At 34.4% G+C, this 26,857-nt stretch overlaps 2 protein-coding genes across 10 annotated transcripts in view; one reads left to right on the top strand and one right to left on the bottom strand.

Moving 5' to 3' along the window:
* Positions 1 to 3,232: 3,232 nt before the first annotated feature.
* dusp28 (dual specificity phosphatase 28) lies at positions 3,233 to 8,579 on the bottom strand. The gene is made up of 3 exons (XM_001344284.9): positions 8,510 to 8,579; positions 7,476 to 8,315; positions 3,233 to 5,083 (listed from the first exon to the last, which is right to left on the bottom strand). Exons 2-3 carry the CDS (start codon positions 7,818 to 7,820, stop codon positions 4,958 to 4,960), a joined length of 471 nt encoding a protein of 156 aa, XP_001344320.3. The 5' UTR covers positions 7,821 to 8,315; positions 8,510 to 8,579; the 3' UTR covers positions 3,233 to 4,957.
* Positions 8,580 to 11,020: 2,441 nt separating this feature from the next.
* wdr33 (WD repeat domain 33) overlaps positions 11,021 to 26,857 on the top strand; it is a 33,087-nt gene continuing 17,250 nt past the window's right edge. For 4 of the 9 annotated variants that reach the window (XR_012386854.1, XR_012386859.1, XR_012386849.1 and 1 more), the window contains exons 1-7: positions 11,029 to 11,504; positions 16,753 to 16,974; positions 17,492 to 17,560; positions 17,652 to 17,756; positions 19,150 to 19,245; positions 19,336 to 19,487; positions 21,797 to 21,894. Coding sequence is in view for 5 of the 9 variants with exons in the window: in XM_073916049.1 (XP_073772150.1) it covers positions 16,771 to 16,974; positions 17,492 to 17,560; positions 17,652 to 17,756; positions 19,150 to 19,245; positions 19,336 to 19,487; positions 21,797 to 21,894 (724 nt within the window). In the remaining 4 variants the exon portion in view is untranslated. Of the gene's footprint in view, positions 11,505 to 16,752; positions 16,975 to 17,491; positions 17,561 to 17,651; positions 17,757 to 19,149; positions 19,246 to 19,335; positions 19,770 to 21,796; positions 21,895 to 26,857 lie in introns of those variants that run through there. The other 5 variants (XR_012386861.1, XM_009297073.5, XM_073916055.1 and 2 more) reach the window with 3 other exon arrangements.

The following is a 26,857-nucleotide window of genomic DNA, read 5'->3' as shown; positions in this document are numbered from 1 at the left end:
GCCCCTGGTCTAATGCGCCACCTGGCTTGAGAAACCCATTCTCAAAGACTTGCTTTTAGTAATTATTCGCATAGCACACATATTCAGCAGAATTCAAATGAACCATTTTAATCTAGATTCATTTCAAGATTACAGTGAGATTATTCTAGATTAAAAAATTAATTTATGCCTAACTATAATTATAACAATACTTTATTATTAATTATAATAAAAAAACATGTAGAATTTATTATTATATAATTATATTATAAAAAAAAATCAATAAATTATTTGCCTCCTGTGAAATCAAGGAAAACACTAAGAAACTGGTTATTATAAATTAGTTTTTTTTTAAATCATGTAGAAAAATGTGTTAATATTTGAAAAAAGAAGTACATTTTTACAGGATGGCTAATCATTGTTTCCCCTACCATTATATTAGGGTGGCACCCCGCCCTCTATTTTAATAAACAAGCTGAATAGCCGTATGTAATATCTTATTTACACAACGGGCATGTAATTTCTGTCTCTACATGGTCGTGCGTTTACAAATGTATTCTCTTCGAACCCCACACGACGGAGTTACACACAGCCACTCACACAGCTGTATAGGAATGAGAGTGCGACACACCTGACAGGACCAATAGTTTCTCAGAAGTTAATCACTTTTACAATTGTTGTTTAATTCTTGTAAATCAAACTAATTAAAAAATGATTTTTTTGTATGTATAGTCGTACAGAATATCTTCTGACAACAATAACAATGTTGTTTTGATAAAATTATGTTGCCGTTATGTAACACCCATGGATTTCGGCTGGCTAGGATGTCACGTCAACCTACAGAAAACCTAGGGGAATCACTGCTAATCATTTTGCCTTCAACTGTTTTTAAAGATACAGTCAGTTATGTAGGAGTTTAAAAAGTCAAATTATTAAAATCTAAAACTATACTTTCAGTAAAATAAAGCAACAAAACAAACACACACTAGGTCTTGTTATTTGATGTCTTTATTGGGCATAACCCAAAAGAATAATAAACTCAACACAACTTAAACGGGTAACTCTTTACAATACAGAACATGTAGTTAATAATGCTAGTAAACAAAGGAAGATCTTCGTGAATGTTTAGTTTAAACAGTTTCTAACCTGACACCATCAGCACACAGCAAAGCATACAATCATCCCAGAAAACAGCATGCCTATTAGTGCCCTCCATACCTGAGGATGGATACAACACAATTCATATCTAAAACAACATCATATACACACATATATATATATATATATATATATATATATATATATATATATATATATATATATATATATATATATATATATATATACATACATACATATATATATATATATATATATATATATATATATATATATATATATATATATATATATATGTGTGTATATGATGTTGTTTTAGATATGAATTGTGTTGTATCCATCCTATACATACATACATACATATATATATATATATATATATATATATATATATATATATATATATATATATATATATATATGTAAACATTTATATTGCATAGAAAAAATGTTGAAAATAAAGACAAAAAAATAAATGTTCTTAAGGATTTTCTTGGGTTGCGCTTGTCTAAAAAGTACTGACAATTTTATAAAATATTTAATGAACATATGAAATCATTATATTAACTGTTTAAATGACGCATTACACCATCATCCTATCAACATAAGACACAACAAGCTTACAGTGACAAGCAATTGGGCTGTCTGCACCAAACGCAATGCTACGGAGCCCCTTAAGTGACATGTGGAAGAAATACTACTGATGAAGACTTTCACATTTGCACGACATCGACATATATATCACATGTGCACAACATATATATCCAGTGTGAACAACATAGACATACATATCGCATGTATATGACATAAACATACATATCGAGTGTGCACAACATACGTATCGCATGTGAACGACATATGTGACATAGATCTGCATGACATACAGTTGAAGACAGAATTAATTATTTTTATATATATTTTCCCAAATGATGTTTAACAAAGCAAAGAAATGATCACAGTATGTCTGATAATATTTTTTCTTCTGGAGAAAGTCTTACTTGTTTTATTTCGGCTAGAATAAAAGCAGTTTTACATTTTTTTTATAAACATTTTAAGGACAAAATTATTTGCTCCTTTAAGATATTTTTTCTTTGATAGTCTACAGAACAAACCATCATTACACATTAACTTGTCTAATTACCCTAATCTGCCTAGTTAACCTAATTAACCTAGTTAAGTCTTTAAATTTCACTTTAAGCTGTATAGAAGTGTCTTGAAAAACATCTAGTCAAATATTATTTACTGTCATCATCGCAAAGATAAAATAAATCAGTTACTAGAAAAGTTTTTAAAACTATTATGTTTAGAAATGTGTTGAAACCATCTTCTCTCCACTAAACAAAAATTGAAAAAAAAAAAAAAAAACAGGGGGGCTAATAATTCTGACTTATATAAGTATAGTTTACACACAACGTAGACATATATATCGTGTGGGCACGACATACGTATAGCGTGCGTACAACATAGACATATATATTGCGTGCACGACAAATGCACAGCGTGCACAACATAGACATATATATCACATGTGCACTACATACGTATAGCATGCGCACAACATAGACATATATATATATATATATATATATATATATATATATATATATATATATCGCGTGTGCACGACACATATAGCGTGCGTACAACTTAGACATATATATCGCGTGCACGATATACACACAGCGTGCGCACAACATAGACATATATATCACATGTGCACTACATACGTATAGCATGCGCACAACATAGACATATATATATATATATATATATATATATATATATATCACGTGTGCACGATATACACACAGCGTGCGCACAACATAGACATATATATCACATGTGCACTACAAACGTATAGCATGCGCACAACATAGACATATATATATATATATCGCGTGTGCACGACATACATATGGCGTGCGCACAACATAGACATATATATAGCGTGCACGATATACACACAGCGTGCGCACAACATAGACATATATATCACATGTGCACTACATACGTATAGCATGCGCACAACATAGACATATATATATATATATCGCGTGTGCACGACATGCATATAGCGTGCGCACAACATAGACATATATATCGCGTGCACCATATACACAGTGTGCGCACAACATTTTTTTTTTTTTTTATTGAATTCAATAACAAACATACAAAATTCAATTTACACAAAAGAACACAATGACAATAACAGATCAGGATAAATAATATAAACTTTAAAAATTAAATAAAAAGAAACAAAAGAGGGAAAATAAATAAATAAATAAATAAAATTTAAACATATACATAACACAAATACAGCAAGAGGAAAGGAGGACTTATGTATCCGTGCTGTTTCCAAAATATTTATCATAAAAAACTAAAAATCTATCACTTTTCTTATTATTAACTAATCTAAGAGATTTAATAAAAACATCAATTTCTATTAAAAAATGTGAAAAAGAAGGCTGCGAACTGGAGAATTTTTGTTTATGGATAAAATATTTTCCATACAAAATAAAAAAGTCAATAATGTAAGTCTCTGATACATCAGCCCCACCTCCATAATAACAAACGACATCCTGAAGATGAAAGGGTCTGGAAGAAGCAATGTGGTTACCTATATGGAGATATAAGTTTTTCCAAAAGTTTTTTGTACTTTCACATTGAAAAAATATGTGAATCAGCGTTTCGTCTTCACTCTTACAAAATGTGCATGAACTGTCAATCTCCAAATACTTTGCCAAAGTACCGTTTACTGGGTATATTTTATGAAGAATTTTGAAATGAACCTCTTTTGTTTTATTGGGAATGCAGTACTTATGAGGTAATAGCCAGGCTTTTTTCCAGTCTGTTGTGTCAAGGAAGGATGCCCAGTAAAATTTGCCTTTAGGAACATTATGTTTTTTATTTTGAAAAAGTTGTCGAATATATTTATTATTACATTTGTTGTGAAATAGACTAATTCCATTTAAAATCAGCTCTGGTTCTTTTATAAGTGTGCGCACAACATAGACATATATGTCGCGTGTGCACGACATACGCATTGCATCCGCATGACATAGACATATACTGTGTGTGCACCACATACGGATTGCTTCATATGACATAGACATACCTATTGTGTGCATATGACATGGACATACATATTGCGTGTGCACGACATCACGTGAGCACGCTAACGTCTTCAATATTTTTTCCCCACATGTCACTTTAGGAACTCCTTATGATGCGACACAACAGAAACATTTAAATACAGACATTGTGTGCACATTGTGAGTCACTTTCTGAATTTTGTTTTCGAACCGTTTATTTTCAATATCTGAGGTGTGTCTGCTGCCGTTTTCAGACGTATGGACATAAATGTCACTTATAATGGTATTCAAACTCACATTGGTAGCATTTAACACTGGATAAAGCATATAGTCTGTACCTGAGGTGATCATTGGCATAGTAGTTTATGCCATTGTTTTGCTGTGACTTTGTGGAAATAGAAACTAAAATGGTCATTTCTCTTTATCCTGTGTGTAGTTAGGACTTGGTGTTATTCTATTCTGTGAAAATATTTTTGCAGTTTTGAGGTTCTCTAGGTTTGTTAAAGGGACTCGTCTCCATCAGAAAAACTGCAGTCTATTTAGCAGAAAACAACATAATTAAGGTAAAAAAGCACTTTAAAAAGCCATTTAAGTTTTCAAAAATGGCAATAAATACAACAACTTGAGGATGACAATATAAGGCACGTATCCTAATTTAAAGGAATTCATACTCATAGCTGCATCTAAGCTCTTAATTTTCATCAAGCATTATATTAACAGGTCTAGCCATAAAGGTTGACAATGTAGTATGTGGAGATGGAATAAAGTTAAGGTGGAGGGAGTTTGGATTTTCTACTGCCTGACCTCCTGATCTTCAGCTCCTGCTCATATCGCTCCAGCTGACTCCAGAATCCTGGGTTAGGCTCGACTACTGATCGGGCACTTTTTACTACCTGTTAGAAAACATGGAAACAACAGAAGAGCTGCTTTGAAATGTGATTTTGTGCTTTAAAATGTGCATTCTGCTATTCTCCACTTCACTTCCTAATCTGCAATTGCCTCTGAATATCACACTAACTGTACCCAAAAAAATAAATAAATAAATAAATAAATAATTTTTTTTTACTAATACTACTAATACTTTCCTTCTTAGACTTTACAGACCTGAAACTTGCCTATAGCACTTATTCATTGTTGCTCTTAGTTGTGTAAATTGCTTCCTTGTCCTCATTTGTAAGTCGCTTTGGATAAAAGCGTCTGCTAAATGACTAAATGTAAATGTATTCGATATTTGACATAATCTCAACTGAAACAGGAAGACAGGGCAGGACAGAGTAGCTCCTTCCCTTTTTTCAAAGACAGACAGTTGCAACATAGGCTTATTCTGGAAACGTAGCCCTATATACCTGTCTGGAGATTGCAAATTATGTGTTGTTATTTCACGCGGCCGTCATTTTAATAGCTGATTTGACCTGGTATTCACCAGTGCTCAACAGAAATGACTATGATTGGCCGTGACAGTCAACAGGTCACCACTTTTCAGAGAGTGCAAACAGACATACAGGGATGCTGGAGCGTTTTAAAGCCGTGAAGATCAGTCGATTACTAGCCTGTGTTTGCACTCGGTAAACATCGGTGAAGTGCGGTGAACGGATGCCCGGCCAATCACAGTCATTTCTGTTGAGCATATGAACACAATGACAAATCAGCTGTGTTTAAGGTTGCGTACAACAGTGCTTAAATATTAGTGGGAAATTGACGGTTTTTAAATTTCAGTACCGAAATTTAGAATCAAGTCTACTATTAGAAGTCTAATGTAGTGAACGAATCAGTCAATTAACGTGAGTTTGATGAATGGCATCTAATACGTGTGTTTGGGAAAGAAAACCTTTGCTAACTAGTCCCATTTCCATTAACATAGCCGAAAGTTAGGTCTGATTTCCCTTTTTATTTTCAAAATCAAATCAGAATGGACGTTCGCCCTGCTGAAAAATCCAGCTTAAACCAGCCCAGGATAGTTGGCTTGTTTTAGCTGTTCGACCAGCCTGGTTTTAGAGGGGTTTTGGCCACTTCCAGGCTGGTTTCCAGCCATTTCCAGCCTGGTTTTAGCTGGACAGGCTGGAGATGACTAGCTAAAACCTGCTTGACCAGTCTAGCCAGGCTGGGAGCACAGCCAAAACCAGCTAAGTCCAGCTTAAACCAGGATGGTTTTAGATGGTTTTAGCTGATCACTTTCCAGCCAGACCCGCTAAGACCAGGCTGGAAATGGCTGGAAACCAGCCTGGAAGTGGCCAAAACCTCTTTAAAACCAGGCTGGTCGACCAGCTAAAACCAGCCAATCATCCTAGGTGGGTTTAAGCTAGATTTTTCTGCAGGGCGGTCACTCAGAAAGGGGTGACATTATAAATTTCTGTCATTTTTTTTATTTGATGATAAGATGCACAGCCAGGTACACAACGTTCCTGTGTGACTCTAGGCAATTTTTCTGAGTTTCTTTCCATTTCAGCCTCGCTTCCACTTTTAAAAATGGCGCCTGGGTGTAATCAGTCCATGGCGGCACCTGCTGGTACGTGTAAAGAATAAGGTCATATTGCAGAAATAGATGTGTTGCCTCAGTTACAGCAGTAAACAAAACAGTATGATGTCAAATCTAGCAGGATTTTATCGATTTCATAAATGACAAAGCATCAATTCACAGATTAAATTCAGGCAAACTTTAGCATACAATTAATTATACAAAATAAAATCCCTCATAAAATAGAATTTTAAGACTTTTTAGTCATTTTAACGGCCGTAAATTTCTCTAAAATGATTAATCAACCTTACTGGGAATCTTGCTGTCTGTGAAGAATAAGAGAGCTCTCAGATATCATCTAAAATATCCTAATTTGTATTCAGAAAATTAACAAGGTCTTAGGGGATTGAAATGACATGAGGGTGAGAAATTAATAACAGCATTTTCATTTTTGGGTGAACTTACCCTTGAAAATAACAAGAATAAAATAGCTACTTAAAGGGATATTTCACCAAATTTTTTTTTAATTTACTCACTATTTTCTCACCATCAAGAGTTTTCAAAACTTTGAGTTTCTTGACTTCCAAACTAGTAAAAAATAAATACCATGGGAGTCAAGGGTTACAGGATTTCAGCATTTTTCAAAATATCTTATTTTGTGTTCATCAGGAAAAAAAACTAAGAGGTTTGTGAAAAGTGAATAATGCGCAAATGATGAAAAATTGCCATTTTTGAGGTGAATTATCCTTTAAATATTCTTTAATGCTACATGTTTCCTGACTAAAACTGTTTAATATCCAAACTGAATTTGATGTAAACATTATTCATACCTGGAAGGCATCTGTTAGAGTGAGACTCTGGTGCTTCATCAAATAGGCCACGCAGACAGTAGCTGAGCGGCTGCGTCCGTTCTTGCAGTACACAACGGTCCGACCCCCCCGTCCTGCCTCACTGGCTATAGCATCAGCACAGCGGTCAAAATACCTGTACAGGTCTTCATTAGGGTCGTCATAGACAGGTACACGCAAAGTGCTGACCCGAGCAGAAGGAAAGGGCTGCTGCTTGGACACATTAATACACAGGGTGACTGCCTCCTTCTGGATGAGGTCATTGTTACAGGCTGACCGTGCGTTACTGATCAGCAGACAATCTGTTACTGCGCTCAAATGCAGCATGTTTTGCTATATACTTGGATAAATATGATTATAGGATTGTTGGAAACATCATAAAGTGCATTTGCTCATCATAATCACAGATCAACTCAGTTCCAAGCTTATTTATTAAAATAATAATTGAATATTTTAATAAATAATTGTGAATATTTTCTATGTCACTTTATTTTCTCATATACTATATTACTGTAAGTTATCTATGTTTATTTATATGTTTATAAACTATTAGCTACTAGTCAATTAGTTAAAGGTAACTAATAACATTAACAGTTCCTCGTTTGATTGTATGTGCACCTTTTGTAAAGCAATTATTATTGTGAAAAGCCCTATACAAATGTTCTTGAATTGAATTAATATACTTTACATGTTTTATAAAGACTAATGTTGTTATTGCTGATATAGATGCATATGTCAGATATTAAAGTGTACTGTCTCTTTAAGGAGAATGGTCAGATGTTTCATGCTGGTCCCAATGCCCTTAAATAAGTCTTGCAAAAGCTGTTGAATAAACCAGAGAGGACAGAAAGACATTTAGTATTCATTAAACATTCACAACAAGCACATGCAAAGCAGTTTTGTAAAGAAATCTATAAGTGTCATGCTCCAACAGCATGTTTAATATAGCAGTACGGATATAGTCAACCTTCAAAACATAAACATCAAAATCAGATTAAGAAATCGCTGTGACCTACGGATTGAGCGCGGGGATGATCATCGAAGCGGATTGTCAGCTCCTCTTCCTCCTCATCCTCGATTCCTAATAGCACGATAAACGTGCAGTGAAGGCACACGTAGAGCTCTGGCCCCGCCCATTTATCTGTCAATCATCTCCTCGCCCCAATGACTGGCGTTGGATCGAAATAGCTGTAATTTGAAACCTAAGCTTGACATCCAGCTGACCCTGGAGTTTTGCATCTGAAAATAAATAAATAAAAACTTATCAGTCCTGTCAATTAAGTGATCAAATAAATGACATTTTCTGCAACTATAAAGAGGGTTTTTCGGTAATAATATGTTGAGCAAAAAGAAAACGGATCATGTTTGTTCATTTGAAAAAACTAATGTCGGCTCCTAATGGATTGTTGTGTCTTCACAATTTAGAGGACATTTAGCTACATTATCCATTAGCTTTGTCTGGGATTTAATGGATATTTTTATATATATATATATATTTATATATGTATATATATATATATATATATATATATATATATATATATATATATATATATATATATATATATATATATATATATATATATATATATATATATATATATATACTACCTGACAAAAGTCTTGTCCTTGGTCCCAGTTGTAAGCAACAAATAATAACTTGGAAAAAAGTGGCATAAGGTAGATTTTTCCTTTGAATTATCTGTTGAACTGCATCCCAATCATCACAAATACTGCAGACCTACTGGAACCCGCATGGACCCAAGATTTTCACAGAAATCAGTCAAGTTTGGTAAAGGAAAAATCATGGTTTGGGGTTACATTCAGTATCGGGGCGTGTGAGAAATCTTCAGAGTGGATGGCAACAATTCTTCAGCAGGATAGCGCTCCTTCTCATACTTCAGCCTCCACATCAAAGTTCCTGAAAGAAAAGATGGTCAAGGTGCTCCAGAATTGGCCAGCCCAGTCACCAGAGATGAACATTAGTGAGCATGACTGGGGTAAGATGAAGGAGGAGGCATTGAAGGTGAATCTAAAAATTCTTGATAACCTCTGGAAGTCCCGCAAGATCACTTTCTTTGCCATTCCAAATTACTGTCAGAGATGTATGGATGCAGTCCTCCAAGCTCATGGGAGTCATTCACAAAATTCATTCTGTTTCCACTGCACCATGACTTTATATTCTATACTGGACATTATTTCTGTTATGTGACAAGACTTTTGTCTAAGCAGAGTCAGACCTTACTGTCCTAATGAAATAATTCAAAATCAAGGCATACTCATATTTTATTTTAGCAAAATAAGCGTAATCTAGAGGCCTTTCATTTAAGCCACTTCTGATACCAAATGATCAACTATAAGCCAAGTGATTATTTGTTGTTCCTAAAACTTGTATAGGATATGGTGATGCATTGGCGCAATAGGTAGCATGTTTGCCTCACAGAGGGTCACTGGTTCAAGCTGGGTCAGTTGGCGTTTCTGTGTGGAGTTTGCATGTTCTCCTCGTGTTCATGTGGGTTTCCTCCGGGTGCTCCGGTTTCCCCCACTGGTCCAAAGACATGTGGTACAGGTGAATTGGGTAAACTAAATTGTCCGTAGTGTATGTGTGTGAATGAGTGTTTCCCAGTGATGGGTTGTGGCTGGAAGGGCATCCGCTGCGTAAAGTTGCGTAAGTTCATTCCGCTGTGGCAACCCCGGATTAATAAAGGGACTAAGCCAAAAAGAAAATGGATGAATGAATGAAATATTAAATTATTAAATAAATTAATGTATACGTAAACAAATAAAATGTAAATTACACTGTTTTGTCATTTTATGGATTTCACAACAATTATGAACAAATAAAACAAAATAAAAATGAGAGAAATTATATTAACATTATAGTAAGTATAAACAGTTGCCGAGGGTAAACATAAATACAAAGTTAAGATAATAATAATAAAAACATTTAATTAACCAAATGAAATGTACATAATGCTTCATATGTTTTTTAAGCTTTTCTGTTTCTAATAATACACAGTTCAGTACAATATTGTTTGTTCTCTTTCATGAAATGTTCACAACGTAGCTTTAGCCCTCCACTATTTATTTTTTTTATTTATTTATTTAAAAAAAAAATTTTTTTTATTGAATACAAGAAAAATAACATCACTGCATTGAGGAAAAAATACAATAACAAAAAATAAGAAAGAAGACAGAGAGAAAAAATAAAAAATACACCGCCTCAAACATTAACAAAAAAGATTGTCATAAGCTTTAAGAAACTTATTATTTTTCTTATTATTAATAAGCTTAAGAGATTCAATATTATACGAAATTTCAACAAGGAAAGTATTAAAAACAGTTATTGTTTTTAGAAACTTATTTTTGTGTATAAAAAATTTACAGTGTAACACAAAAAAATTTACAATAAGATCGAGAGCATGACCATCATCCGAGAAATACAGAATTTAGCCCTCCACTACTGAAAGGGAAGTAAACATGCAGTGACGCAGTTGTCCCGCCGATACGTCTGACGTCACGACGTCGTTTCGGAGTTCACAGCAACAAGATGAGAGAGGAAGCCTTGAGATGGAGGCAGGGGGGTGATTTATCGTAAAAAAATAGCGAATTTGGAGACAGTTGACATTCCGTTTTCAGAAAGAGATGTAAAAGTCTCCCCAAGGAAGAGTCGTGTGTTAAATTTAGCTATATTAATACTCAGTCAGCACTGGATATTTGGGTGAGTTCCTCAAGTATTGACCGGGCGCCATTTAAACACGCTGTGCGGGAGACAGGAAAGAAATAACCGCTCTCACAGCCCGCACTCGGCTTTCTGCTTCCGCGGACAGATTCTGCTCTCTAATAAACACACTTATTTGTTAGGAGATTGTATTCTCAGTGTGGTAGGCAGTAGAAATGTGGCCTGTTTGTGAAGGCCTCTGGTAGCACCAGGTATTGTGTGTGTTAGCTGGCTAACGGCTAACAGACCTCGAACTGAAGAGAGTTACGACCCCGAGCAAGAGACTACAGGTATAAATTGTGCATCATCAGCTGCCAATTCACGTTTTGTTTCAATTTTCTACGTTCAGTGTAAAAATGTGATTATACCTTGTTGATTTTCATATGCTTGTAATGGGTTCTGTGTTACAACATCATGGTAGTAGTAACACGCCACCCAAAGAAAAGACGTGAAGCTAACTCGGAAAAACAATTATACTGACCAGTGTTGGGGTAACGCGAGTTACATAACAATATTACTTTTCTAAGTAACGAACAAAGTAACGCATTACATTTAAAAGGAAAAAAGTAATAATATTTGAGTTGCTTTAAAAATGTTATGTTAGTTTTTAGATTAATTAATTTACTTTGAAAAAATAAATTGCTTATTTTAAAATGATTATAGTCACGTGGAATCCCGCACGCAATCAGAGACTGCAGGGACAGACAGACAGAAATGAACACGGCAGAGCTTTACATTTCTGTAATTGAAATATTCTCTTTCTTTTGAACTAAGCATGGGCCGGTATAAGATTCTGATGGTATGATAACCTTGGGTAAAAATATTACAATTTTGCAGTATATATGCGACATTCTTTTTGAATGTCTGGGTAAAAAAACAAAAGCTTTTTTCCCTTTTAAACACAATAAATATGATTTTAAGAAACATTTATAACAATAAATCATTGACTTCTTCTGTCTTCATTAGTTTAAAAAACAGATTTGATTTGTTTTACAATTTAAAACGGCATCTTTGCATATATTTTCAGCTGGAGATACTGTTGTCCTGAAAAACGAAACAAAAAAAGTAAATAAATAATCTTCAACATACCTTAGAAATGGTATTGCAGACAATTTTGACTGTTTTAAAACCTTGATTTTTCCAAATCATGATATACCTTGAAAACGGTTATCGTCCCATGCCTATTTTGAACACATGGAAGAAAAGTAAAAGAGCGTTATATGAATGGACAGGGATTTTATTTTTTAAAAAGCAAATAGTACAAAAGTAGCAAGCACATTGCTTTAAACCATAGATCTCAAACTCAATTCCTGAAGGGCCGCAGCTCTGCACAGTTTTGCTCCAACCCTAATCAAACACAGCTAATCCAACTAATCAAGGTGTTCAAGACTACTAGAGACTATTAAGCAGGTGTGAGGTGGTTGGAGATAAACTGTGCAAAGCTGTGGCGCTCCAGGAATTAAGTTTGAGACCATTGCTTTAAGCTGTCATTAATCAGTTTTTTTGTCATATAGAGCTCTGCGGTCAGGAAGTTTTTAAAAGATAACATTTATGCACATTAATTTTGATTGTTTAATTTGTAAAGGTGAAGGTTATACATTGTGTTGTTAACTCCTCTGTTTAAAAAAAACGAAGAAAAAACCCTGCAAATTCTGGAAGAATACGCGAAAGTAACTCAAAAGTAATGTAACGCATTACTTACCATAACAAGTAACTAAGTAGCTCTACTGGTTACTTTTTTGGGGGTGAGTAACTCGATATTGTAATGCATTACTTTCTAAGGTAATTTTCCCCAACACTGATACTGGCGTTCACAGACACGTCAGTGTTACTTAAATTATTTCCCCTCAATTTTTACATTACTTTTAATCTCATTGAAAGCGCATTGGATCGAAAGCAACTCTTAATTTTTTATAAAATTCTTCTACTGAAGTAATACAATGACTTGATCATAGATTACATTAAAATAGCTGCAAGCAAACTGAAAGTGTGTTGTATTTAGGCAAACATACTGGCAGTATTCAAATACATGAGTAGCCATACAGATAGCATTTGTTCACTCTTTCAAAAATACATGATCTGTATCATCATCATCATCATTACCTGTTATGTGTTGATGGATGACTTGGTGACTTGTATTGCAGAAGAACTGTTTTATTTCTGAGTTTATGGTGTGTGTGTGTATGTATTACATTCGATTGAATGGTGCATAATGTGAATTCTCTATTTTCAAAGGTTTGTGAATTTCTTTGAAGGAATAAAAATGTACTTTTCACACACAGAAATAATCATTTGCATCGGTTAGGGTATTCCCAGCCTGTTTTGGTTTTGGACCCAGATTTTACATGGGACATCAAGTGGTGGAAACATTTTTTTTTAAGATTTGGTAACCTGTAAAATAGTATGAATGGTTCAACTTGACCACATTGTTAAACCTAAATAAAAAAATCAGATACAATTAATTTGAAAGGAACATGTTTTTTATTTTATTTGTTTAAATTATTTAAAAGGCTAATTTTACAACTCCCCTTAGAGTTAAACAGCTGAGTTTTACCGTTTAAAAAAATCCAGTCAGCTGATCTTCATGTCTGGTGGTAGCACTTTTAGCTTAGCATAAATCATTAAATCGAATTAGACCATTAGCATCTCACTGGAAAAAAAAAAATTATTGCAGCAAAGATCCTTTATTATTACGACTAATAACGTTTCATTTCCTGCTTTGCATAGATCATTGAATTCGATTAGATCAATAGTATCTTGCTTAAAAGTGACCAAAAAGCTTACATTTACTTTTTAATGCTTATAACTGCAGTTTCATTGTGTACAGGAAAAAAAGTAATGTTGCTATTTTCTAGACCAATATGCATAGGAACTATACTCTCTCGCATAATAATCAAGGAACCATGGCGGCATCAGATGCAATGATGTAACGCAGCACAACCCGCACACAATTCCTGTGCAAGCAGGTGGTCACTTTGGAAGTGACCTAGCTGGGGGCTATTTTCAGGCACTGCATAATGTCATTGCAGCAGGAGAAATGAGATTACACATTGTCTGTAAATAGTAATACTTCAGAATATATAATTATAAAATAGTATAAATGATGTTTGTATTTTTGCAGCAGACACAATATTATGCCATGCTTGAAATGAACCTTTTTTTAAAAAAAAGTGGAGTGTTTCTTTAAGCCAGGGGTGCCCAAACTCAATTCTGGAAGGGCCAGTGTCCTGCATAGTTTAGCTCTAACTTTCTTTAACACACCCGTCGGGAGGTGTCTAGTATAGAAAAAGCTTGATTAGCTGGTACAGGCGTGTCTAATTGGGGTTGGAACTAAAATATGCCGGACAGCAGCCCACCAGTACAGAGTATTGGCACCCCTGCTTTAAGCTAATGACTAAATGCATGTTACACTGTTAGTGTTTAAAGGTATAAAATCTCATAATGACACGTTGTGATTTTATTTTTTATTATTGTGATGTATTACACAGACTTATTTAGCAAAATGATTAGCATAGGAAATGGTACACCTGTCATTTGTCACCCTGATGCATCTAGTATGTGATGAGCACATAATGTTGAGTCACAACCTAACTCTTTTGTAATCAGTGCTCTGGGACTTGCTACATGCAGATAATAGGTTCACAATGAGATTGTACTTTAGTCGTTCTGTTTATAGCACATTTTTCTTGAATTTTTTTCCAACAACAATAAGTTAATTTCATACTTTAATAGCCTTTAAAATTAGTTAAAAAAAGATTTTCCTAAGGTCTTTAACATAATTTACTCTTTTAAGCTAGACCAGCACAGATACCTTGCTGTAGCTGCCTTTCAGCTCTAATGGTTGCCAAATACAATTCCAGAGTTGTCTATGTACTGAGAGTATTTAACTTTTAAAGAGTGAGTTACATCACAAAACTGCTGCTTTCTTAGTAGTTAAGAATAAGGTCTTGCCAACTGTTGTACATTAATACACTGATTACACATGTATTTATTACATGCTAATGACAAATTTGCTGAAATTCATATGCAAATGTAAAATGCATAGTGCTATTGGGATAACTAAAACAGGGTTTCTGCGGGCTCTCAAAAAGTCTTCAAATGTCTTAAATCTCAAAAGCTAAATTTTAGGCCTTAAAGTTTTAACTCTACTGAAGTGTTGTGTTGTAGGTCCTAATCTTTCATTTGTCTTAATTATTTCCCTAAGTCTTAATTTTCCTTTGTTAATTTATAGCTACCCAATCTGCCCATTAACACCTATACAATCACCAACAATCCCAATCTCAATAAAACTTTAAACTTTTTATTTAAACATAGCATTTAAATACTTTCCTTACAGTAACATTTGCTTAAGTTCTCAATTTATTTACTGCTGAGGATACTGACCTGACCCCTATTATTATTATTGTAGACTGAAGTAATTGACAGCTATGTTTTGTGCTATTCTTGGTAAGGGTTATTGCATTCGTGAAATTTACTTGAAAATTACTAAAAAAATATTCAAACAAAATGATTATTATTGTATTATTAAATGTTTTAAACTTTAGTCATTTTTTGATAGGGCAACTGAAAATCTTTTCTAACTGTGATATTCAAAGGCAAAATCAGTTTTTTCATTCATAATGGTCTTAAAAAGTCTTAAATTTAACTTGGTGAAACCTGCAGAAACCCTGTAAAAAGTTTCTATACATTGCTTTGAGCCACTCTTGATACTATAAAAGGAAATAAATTAAATCATTTGCTTTTATAATATCAGCTTTGTGTCTGTTTGCTGTTGAAAGGGCAAACATCTGTTGCTTTCTGTGTTTGAAGTCACGTATGCCTCAAAGTTAACCAAAGCTGCCCTACAGTTTAAATCCTGAACTAATTTATTCACAGTTCAATCTGTGATGAAGATTTTCACTGAAAAGCATTGATCTTTTTGTCTCCAGACACTCAACACCCACAAACATTAATGTCTTTCTTTGACATACCAATTCTTTTGAAGTAAGAGTTGGTTTCTATGCAATAATTTGCATCATGCCACAGTGTTTGGCATTTGTGAGCAGCTTTTTATGCAATCCAAGTTATTTATTCGAAATGTTTTTGCTAATTAGAAAAGCTGTTTCTCTTTAAGTCAAGTCATCCATCTTCACTTAATTGGTTTATTCCTGCAAAAAAAAGTCCTGGAAAGCTATTTTGATCCATTGCAGTTCAACTGAAAGAACATATTAGCATAACCTGTGTAACACTTACTTGGTTACTTGCATAATAAAATGAGAAAAATGGTTCTTATTTAAAGATGGTGGTTTAAGTTGTCGATAACCTTGTGTATTGATTTGTAGTATTGTACTTACCCCCCGCCCCCCAAAGAGTGTTGTTGTCTATGCCCAAATTTTTCAATCACACAATCACATACATTTCTAAAATGAATCCGTGTCATTAACCATGGTTTTTTTTGCCTATGTGTTGTTGTTTTGCATTGATCTGTGCATTTAGTTGCTGATGTTCTCTTGAATTTAGCCAGCGGAAAGAACCCTTAATTTCTCTCCATATCCTCAGGTGTACTAAACCGTGACCATGGCGACTGACATCGGCTCCCCTCCGCGGTTCTTCCATATGCCTCGCTTCCAGCACCAGGCTCCCCGTCAGCTGTTCTACAAGAGGCCCGACTTCGCCCAGCAGCAGGCCATGCAGCAGCTCACCTTCGACGGCAAGCGCATGAGAAAAGCCGTCAACCGCAAAACCATCGATTACAATCCATCCGTCATCAGACATCTAGAGGTATTAGCCTAGCAGAAATACAACTCTCTTTTTTATTGTATGTATTTATTTGGTATAGTTCTGCTTTCACCTCACCCTACAGTTTTTTTTCCTGTAACTTGTTAAGTTTGATTTGTATTGTAAGAATATATTTACTTTCCCAGTACTGGGTTGCAGCTGGAAGGGCATCCGCTGCATAAAACATTCTGGATAAGTTGGCGGTTCATTCTGCTGTAGCGACCCCTTATTAATAAAGGGACTAAGCAAATAAGAAAATGAATGAATATATTTACATGTTTGCACTGAGTAAGATGCACTTAGTCTTGTCGCACATGTATATAATGTACCATCTATATCTGTACAGTTACAATAAAAGCCATTCTATTAGGTTAGTGCTCTTCATTTGATATGCATTTGCATGTGTTGCTAATAAGGAAATCAATAAAAAAGTTAAAATCATAAAGAAATGCATCTCACTGTAAACCAAGCCCTCTTCCTCTGCCACTTTTAACACTTTTCAAATGACTCCCTTTTTCAGAATCGATTGTGGCAGCGAGATCATCGAGATTTCCGTGCTGTTCAACCAGACGCAGGCTGCTATAATGAAGTGAGTGTTTTACTACTACTGCTGCTATTTACAGTTATTGTGCGTGTTTTTTCAGTTTATATCACTAATAAAATAATCACTTTTCTTGTAGCTCGTTCCCCCAGTGGGCATGATTAGCAATCCTATGAATGCTGTCACGACAAAGTTTGTCAGAACCTCCACCAACAAAGTCAAATGCCCTGTGTTTGTTGTGAGGGTAAGTGTTATAAGAAATACATTTTGCTGTAAAACTAATGCAGTCTCACTGCGATTCATAACATTTTTTTTTATTTAAATTCGTATTAATTTTTATTATCTCATTCATATATTTTTTGTATGATTTGCACATCCCCCAATGAGGGGTGGGAATTGGCGCTATTTTTTTTATTATTATTAAAAATTGTATGAATGAAGGGTTCATACTGTCCTGGAAAAGTCCATGGAATTTTCCCCTGCCTGAAAAGTTTTAAAAAAACCAATAAACCTAAAATGTTTTGGTAAAGTCATGGAAGTGTTTAACAAATATCTGTGTACTTGAATATTTTAGATATCTTAAGTATTCTTTTTAGCTTAACTGTTTCATTATTATTTATTTATCTATTTGTTTTCATTTTTTAAATGTGTATGAAAGGGTTTATTGGTCCTTTAACATGACATTCTCTATGTGGGGTAAAAAGCTACTTCAGTTGCAAAAGTTTTAAAAAAAATCAAATTCAGTTTCAGCTGCGGCTCTTTTTCTCGCTTTCACTATAATTCAAGATACATTTTAAATGTGTTGTGTTCTGAAACTATTGCTAACTACAGAGGTAAGATACTGTGAGCGATTAAAGATAAACAAGAAAACACAAACCAACATTTCTGAAATGTTCACACAGACCGCAAGATACTTTCTCCAACTATTTTACAGATTTAAAAGTAAAAATAACTATACAGAGTGTCACTTTTTTATCTGCTGTAATAAGTTTGAACATGTTTGTTTCCCAAATTTACCACACACACTTTGACATTACCTGAATGTTTTAAAAAAGGTCCTGGAATTTTAGTATTAAAAATGTCTATGAACTAGAGGTGTGAGCCTACACTGGTCCCATGGTTTAGCTCGGTTACGGTTATTATGCCATCGATTCCGTTCAATTCGATATCACGGTGCATTGACGATGCTTTCCATAAACAGTTTAATATTTTACTTAGCAACACAATAATTTAGCAAATAAACAAACGTAAATGTTATCCTGCTTGTTTTTGAGGTGGTGTCGAGCGAGTTCTTTAATGCCTTTGATAGGTCACGCGCTCAACGGAAAGGGCTGCGATTGGCTCTAACGCTCTGGTGATGTTCACCGACAAGTGACACTGATATATACGGACGGAGCAATCACAGCTGATCCATGATAGACGTGGTGAAGAAAACCTGCTCTGCAGACACGCTCGTGTCTGGATCAACAAGTTTCTCTATAACAGCCAAGAGGAGATTAGTTTTGACACCACTAGTATCAACCCTGTCCTACGAATTAGCCACTTGAATAGATCTAAAATAGTTAAATTCGACATGAAATCAGGCTTATAAAACCCCATGTACTAAATGTCTGTGTCCTTTTCTTCCTTTTTTATAGTGGACTCCTGAAGGCAGGCGACTTGTAACAGGTGCCTCCAGTGGGGAGTTTACTTTATGGAATGGGCTCACGTTCAACTTTGAGACAATTTTACAGGTAACCATAGAGAGACACAACCTGTTCATAACCTCAAAAGCTTGCTCAAAGTCCGTTATTTATTTATCCATGTTTCTTTCCTTTTTATAGGCTCATGACAGCCCTGTCAGGGCAATGACCTGGTCTCATAATGACATGTGGATGTTAACTGCCGACCATGGAGGTTATGTGAAGTACTGGCAGTCCAACATGAATAACGTCAAGATGTTCCAGGCTCACAAGGAGGCGATTAGAGAGGCCAGGTCTATACACAATCTACCATTTTCTGTAGTTAACCCAAGCCTGTTACTGCTCCTGCAGTGGCAGGGCTCTGCCTGTAGGGGGCTCTCCTCAGTGCTGATATATTCTTCCCTGTGCTGCTCAATGTTCATGTCCTTTTTGATTGATACGTGTGTTTATTTGTCACCTGTGGCTGAGTTATGTATCCTCATCTTTTATATACATAGCTACTTTGTACAGAAAAGGTGTATTTTTCACACTTTTAAATAAAGCATTCCTAATTATTTATACTCAAAGGTGCAATCTAGAATAATAAAAGAAAGAAACAACCATTAAAACACCCTCAGGGATTAAAGTGTTGATGGAAAGGCCTCCGTATCGGAGGAGATTCACTGGTGTAATTGTAGGAAACCTACACAATTTTTAAGTTCACGATGGTTTAACGAGACCGAATCTGTGTTGCCCCTACATCAGAGTCTGCGCCGCACTTTCAACCCTCAAAACAAGTTTTCACTAATAAAAAAAATAAACTTCCTTGAAATAAAGAATAAATATATCACAACTCTATGGGTATAAAAGCACAACATGTTCATCCAGATTCACTGCCACTCATTTAAACACAACATAGAGCATCATTTCAGAAATGATGAACTGCAATATCTTTAAAAACAACATAGGAAGCCTCATTTAAAGTCAGGGTTATTAGATAATAAAATTGCTCATGGGGAATAGGTAGAAGAGAGGCTTTTGCTTAATATATCAATTTTTTGGGGGGGCAGTTCACTCAAAAATGAGAATTCTGTCATCATTTTACTCATCCAACACTTCTTTTAAACCTTTATAAGTTTCTTTATTCTGACCAACACAAAAGAGAATACTTTGAAGAATGCTTGAAACCTGTAACCATATACTTCTATTGTATTTTTTGTACATTGCAAGTTAATGGTTACAGTTTTTTCAGGTACTTTTTGTGTTTAACAGGATACAAAAACACAAAATAAATATTTGAAACCACTCGAGGGAGAGTAAATAGTGAGTAAATGTTCATTTTTGGATGAACTAATCCTTTAACACTTGTATTTCATGGTTTTAGGTGGTGTGCTAAATCTTTGTGTTTAGAAATGGTGTGCTTTTGGAGGTTGGTGAACTGAGGCAGGCTCAGTTTGGCCAAGTGCTTGTGTGTGCCCTTTGGAAGGAAAGTCTGAAGGAATGATCACATTCAGCAAATTAATAGGGATGCTCCGATCGATCAGACGGAGATCAGTATTGGCTAATAATCACTTTAAGACTTGATTGGTACTCTCCAATCTGACCGATCGCATTAACCGATCGCAAGTGTTCGTTTACGGGTTTACACGCAGAGGAAGATCCATTTCAACTGCTTATGCATCAAATAAGCACTCCAAACGTTTTCTTGATGAGACATGTTGAATTCTCCTTTCGTCATTTGCAATGTTTCTAAATCGCTTTATTAGTCATTTTTCTTACCAAATCTTGTCTATTATTTTCTGTAAAGCTGCAACTGACTGACATGTTCTCATAGTTATACGAGACGTGTTTGAGAGATTATATCCAACATCCTTCATTTATTCTCTTGGGAAAGGAGAGATCTCCACTTAAGTATCACACTTAGAGTGGAAAATGTGCTTTATGCAATGTTAAAGTTATATAAAGCTTCAAGCATCAGAATCTCTGTATTGGCCGATCACAGTGATGAGGAATCAGTACTCTGTATCTGCTCCAAAAGTCCTGCCCGGAGCATCCCTACTAATTAAATTAATAGTCCATATAACTTTCATATCTTCATTCCATTTCCTGATATTGCACGGCAGGGCTCAGAATAAAGTCGGTAATAAAGTTCAATCCTTTAGGCTTTTCACAGCAGAACAGCTGTTTCAGGGCAGTCCACATTGGAGTTTTAGTGAGGGATAGTTCACCTAAAAATTCTGTCATGTACTTGCCTTTCACTTGTTACAAACTTTTGAGTTTCTTCTATGAACACAAAGTTACTTTGAAGATTATTGGAAAGTTGTGACTTTGATAGTAGGAAAAACAAAAACTATGGAAGTCACATGTTTCCAACATTCTGCAAATTATCTTCTTTCTTGTTCAACAGAAGAAAGAAGCTCATAAATGTTTTAAACCATTTGAGAAAGAGTCATTTTTAGTGAACTATCCCTTTAAAAGGAGAGTATGATAGCATAGTCTGCTGTGGAGACGGATGGTTCCTTGTCAGATCCACTAAGGGCCCCTGCAGGGTTTAAGGTGTCGAGCCTACAGAGAACTGCTATGTTATCCTTCATTGTTGATTTTCTCCCTGCTGTGTCTTCAGTTTCTCTCCTACGGATAATAAATTTGCCACTTGCTCTGATGACGGAACTGTTCGCATCTGGGACTTTCTGCGCTGTCACGAGGAAAGAATCCTGAGAGGTATGTTATATAAGATGTGGAGGTCTTTTGCAAATGCTTTCCTTTAAACACAAAATCACGCGGTACTCCTTTTGCCTTTTACACACGTGCACACACAGATCTGCACACTGAAGACATTATGGTTTTATTTGTGTACCAGTGTTTTTTTATTTAGGAAACTGAAGACACTCGATTGTGGGAAAAGGTTTTTGCTTTGAGTATTTTTTTTTTTTTGGGTGTTGTTTTTATTGTATGAATAAATAATTTAAAATGTTAAAATTTCCTGCTTGCGCTGATTAACTTGAGTAGTTTTGTTTACTAAACAGACCTAAGTTAAATTTGTTAAATTAAGTTAAATTTGACGAGGAGCCACAGAACAGCATTTTTAGAGTCGCTTCTAAGATTAACCATAATAAAGTCAAGGTTTATCATTTGCATATGTTTTAAGGCCTGTGACGAAGCATTTCTAGAGTTTAAAATATTTGGACTCAAGAAATAAGGACTTTTGGAACTATAACAAAGATTATTTGTCTAGGGTAATGTATTTATTTCTGATGAGGGGTTTCTCTTTCTGTTCCAACATCATGAGATGACGCATGATGCTTGCGCTGATTAACTTTAGTAGTTTTGTTTACTAAACAGACCAGAGTTATATTTGTAGTTCACTTTTACTGCAAACCAACTGCTGATAATTAATAATTATTAAATTTAGTTAGCTTTTATAAAATTACCAAACATTTTATATAAAACATCATAAAACGATAAGGTGATGAATAATTAACTATTTTTTTATTTATGTATTCGATTTGGAAGCAACTATTTTATTTAAATGTTAGCATATAATTGTACACAATAGTCAATATGACACTCTGTTTCAGTACTTGAATAAAAAATATTCATGTTGCTGCTCACTTTTGTGACTTTAAAAAGATCAAGATGTTCGCATCCGCAATCACATTGCAGAATCTTCCATGTTGAGTCTGGATTATAGTTAACCAGGTTCTGCAAAACACAGGATTTTTAGAGTCGCTGCTAAGATTAACCATAATAAAGTAAAGGTTTATGATTTGCATGTGTTTTGAAGGCCTGTGATGGAGAATTTCAAGATAGTTCAAAACATTTGGACTCGAGAAAATATGACTTTTGGAGGTGTAACAGATTAATTGCCTGGCGTAATGTATTTATTTCTGTTCCAACATCATGAGATAGGGCTGCACAATATATCGCTTCAGCATCGAAATCGCAATATGCGCATTTGCAATAATCACATCGCAGGATTTACAATGTTAAGTCTAGATTATAGATTATATTAATGTATTTATTTCTGTTCCAACATCATGAGATACATTGTAAAAAGTGCTTTTCTTACTTAGATTTTTTTTGTCCTGTTTTTAGTCCAAATATCTAAAAATTCTTTTATCAAGAAGCATTTTTTTGGCAAGCAAAACATTGTCTTGTTTTAAGAAATAATATGCCAAAATAAAGTGAGTTTTTCCTTAAAACAAGCAAAATAATCTTGTTATTCCTTTTGACATAAGATTATTTTCTTACCCCATTGGCACCCCATTGCTTGTCTAGAAAATTCTTTTTGATTTTAAGAGTTTTTAGATATTTGGACTAGAAACAAGACAAAAAATCCAAGTAAGAAAAGCATTTTTTGCAGTGTAGGGCTGCTTAATATATCGCTTCAGCATTGACATTGCAATGTTCAAATCCGCAATGATCACATCGCAGGATTTACAATGTTGAGTCAAGTTTATAGTTGACCAGGATCCACAAAACAGCATTTTTAGAGTCGCTGCTAAGATCAACTGTAATAAAGTGGAGGTTTATCATTTGCATGTGTTTTTACGGCCTGTGATGGGAGAATTTTGGGAGAGTTTCAAACATTTGGACTCAAGAAATTATGACATTTGGAGGCATAACAAAGATTAATTGCCTGGCGTAATGTATTTATTTCTGATGAGGGGTTTCTTTTTCTGTTTCAACATCATGAGATAGGGCTGCACAATATATCACTTCAGCATTGATATCGCAATGTGTACATTCGCAATAATCACATCGCAGGATTTATAATGTTGTGTCTGGATTATAGTTGACCAGGATCCACAAAACACAGCATTTTTAGAGTCGCTGCTAAGATTAACCATAATAAAGTGAAGGGTTATCATTTGCATGTGTTTTTAAGGCTTGTGACGGAGCAATTCAAGAGAGTATAAAACATTTACACTCAAGAAATTATGGCTTTTGGATGTGTAACAGATTAATTGCCTGGCGTAATATATTTATTTCTGTACCAACATCATGAGATAGGGCTGCACAATATATCGCTTCAGCTTCGAAATCGCAATATGCACATCATCAATAATCACATCGCTAGATTTACATTGTTGAGTCTGGATAATAGTTAACCAGGAGCCACAAAACAGCATTTTTAGAGTCTCTGCTGAGATTAACCATAAAGTGAAGGTTTATCATTTGTGTGTGTTTTTAAGGCCTCTGACAGAGCATTTCAAGAGAGTTTAAAACGTTTGGAATCATAAATTATACTTTTGGAGGCATAACAAAGATTAATTGCCTGGCGTAATGCATTTATTCACAATAATAACATATCAGGATTTACAATGTTGAGTTTAGAGCTGACCAGGTGAAACAAAACACAGGATTTTTAGAGTCACAGCTAAGATTAACCATAAAAGGCCTTTGATCTGGAAAGTCAAGAAATTGACTTTTGGAGGCGGAACAAAGATTAGTTGCTTTTAATTATTTATACAATGTAATTGTCTTAGAATTTTTTTTCTCCAATATGTCTAAATATCTGCATTTAAAACTAAAACAAGATTATTTTGCTTACCCCATTGACATTATTTAGCTTGTTTTAAGAAAAATCTCACTTAATTTTGACTTATTATTTCTAAAAGTGAAAAATATATGTAAAAAATATATATATATATTTGGACTAGAAACAAGGCAACTCTTAAGTAATTTGCATTGTGATTCTTCAATTTCTCTACCAAAATACTTGTTAGACTCCCTAGGAAAAGTTCAACAGTAATCAAACCATCTGTTGAAACCGTATTCATATCGCAAATTTTTTTTTTTAGATTTTTCCAATATCGTGCAGCCTGATCATGAGACATTTATAACTTGTCACAATTTGTGGGGGGGAAGAAGAAAAAATTATAGAGAGGTCATCTGTTTAAAAAGTTTAAAATCTTTTGAGATGCTGCTGACATTTACCAGAAATGACAACTAAGGCTTTGGTGGGACTTTTTGGGCTGTGTGCTTCGTTTATGTGTTAGAGAGAGCAAAAATAAATAAATAAATTGCAACATATTTACGGCAATTCATAACTTTTTGATATAGTGACTAATCCGCAATAATTTGTACGATCTCATTGGCACAATTTGCTTGTCAACCAATGGCGGTTGGGTCTAGGGGCGAGTTTGGGTGCCACGCCTTCTTTTAAAGATCTTACATTTTCATATGGCTAAACTCGTACAATTTTGCCACTAAACTGACAAAACCTAAAATACTTGCGATTCCTTGTGAAATCAGGCAGTTTTTTTTTTTTGGATTGCTTTAGTAGCAGACCCAGAGAAAGCATTGTGACTTGAGATTGACTAGGTTTAGAAATCATAACATTTATCCTTCCTAAAACGAACAGTTCATGCACTCTTGAGAGTAGGGCTGCACAGTATATCATTTTAGCATTGATTTTGCTCTGTGCGCATCTGCAATGGTCACATCACAAGGTGTGCAATGTTGATTTTATATTTTTGGATGATAGGGAAGGTGAGCAATATTCAAGAGTGAAAAGTCATTAAATGTGTTTTAAGGCCTTTGCATTCAGGGAAAAGACAGTTTACAGTTTGTATTTTTAATAAAGATTAATTTCACTGAATTAATTATACAATGAAAGCTGTACAGGCTTATTTAACATTTAATTATTCAATTTCTGTATCTGACTCCTTGGAAAAGCATAAAGCACTGTTTATTTGATTTGCTCTTCAGTGTTTGGACTTTCAGCAGTGAAAATTAAACCACTGAACAAAACTGAACTTCAACTCTGAAAACGACTGACACAGTTTCAGTTCACTACAACTTCTATGTTAAGCTGTTTTGACACAATCTACTTTGTAAAAGCGCTAGAGACATAAAGATAAATTAAATTGAGTTTGTTACACTTTTATTTTTGCTCTGTTTTATGGAGAGGCACTCGCCTACAGAATCATTCAATGTTAAATCACAAATTAATAATTGTCTTATGAAAGTATGTTCATGTCGCATTATATATTGCAGAACAAAACGATCTAATGTGCATTCAAATGCAGCTATGGTTAAGTAATTTAGGGGATGGCTTTAAAGTTGTCAGTTACTCTCAAATTTTGATTTATAGTTTGTGTTGGAGTAAAACATCATTTTAAAATTTATTCTGTATGCTAAAGATGACAGTTCTCATGTAAAATACCAGTTGAAAATAACTGGAAAGGTATTTTCTTTTGTTAAATTCATTCGACACAATATAGACATTTTTACTTAAGAAATCAGTATTTAAAAACCCCTGAACTTCTCTTGCAGCAAATGAAAACATTTGTTATTCTGACCAAATGTCATTTTCTGAAAAAAATGCTTTAATCACAGTATTTTTATTTGAAATATGTTTCATGATATCTTTATGATAACATTAAATAATATTATTAACAAAAAAAAAAAGTATCATTTAAACACACGCACCCAGTAAATGCACAAAATACTGAGAAACTTGAGAATTAGGCTCTTTTATACCAGTTTAGTGGCAGGAGTTTTTTAAAATTAGATTAATTGACATTTCAATAGCTTAAACCAGTTATATGGCGTTTTGAATTTTAACAATTGCTAAATAGAAAGTATTACCTTTAACCCTCTAAAACCGACGGGAGCGCCAACAATAAGGTTTATGTCTGTTTAAAAGCCAATAAAAAACGAAAGCATATTGGTAGAG

Source organism: Danio rerio, chromosome 2 (genome assembly GCF_049306965.1).
Source record: "Danio rerio strain Tuebingen ecotype United States chromosome 2, GRCz12tu, whole genome shotgun sequence".
Taxonomy (NCBI): domain Eukaryota; kingdom Metazoa; phylum Chordata; class Actinopteri; order Cypriniformes; family Danionidae; genus Danio; species Danio rerio.
Note: the sequence above shows the minus strand (reverse complement) of the source record. Positions and strands in the feature narration are given on the sequence as shown.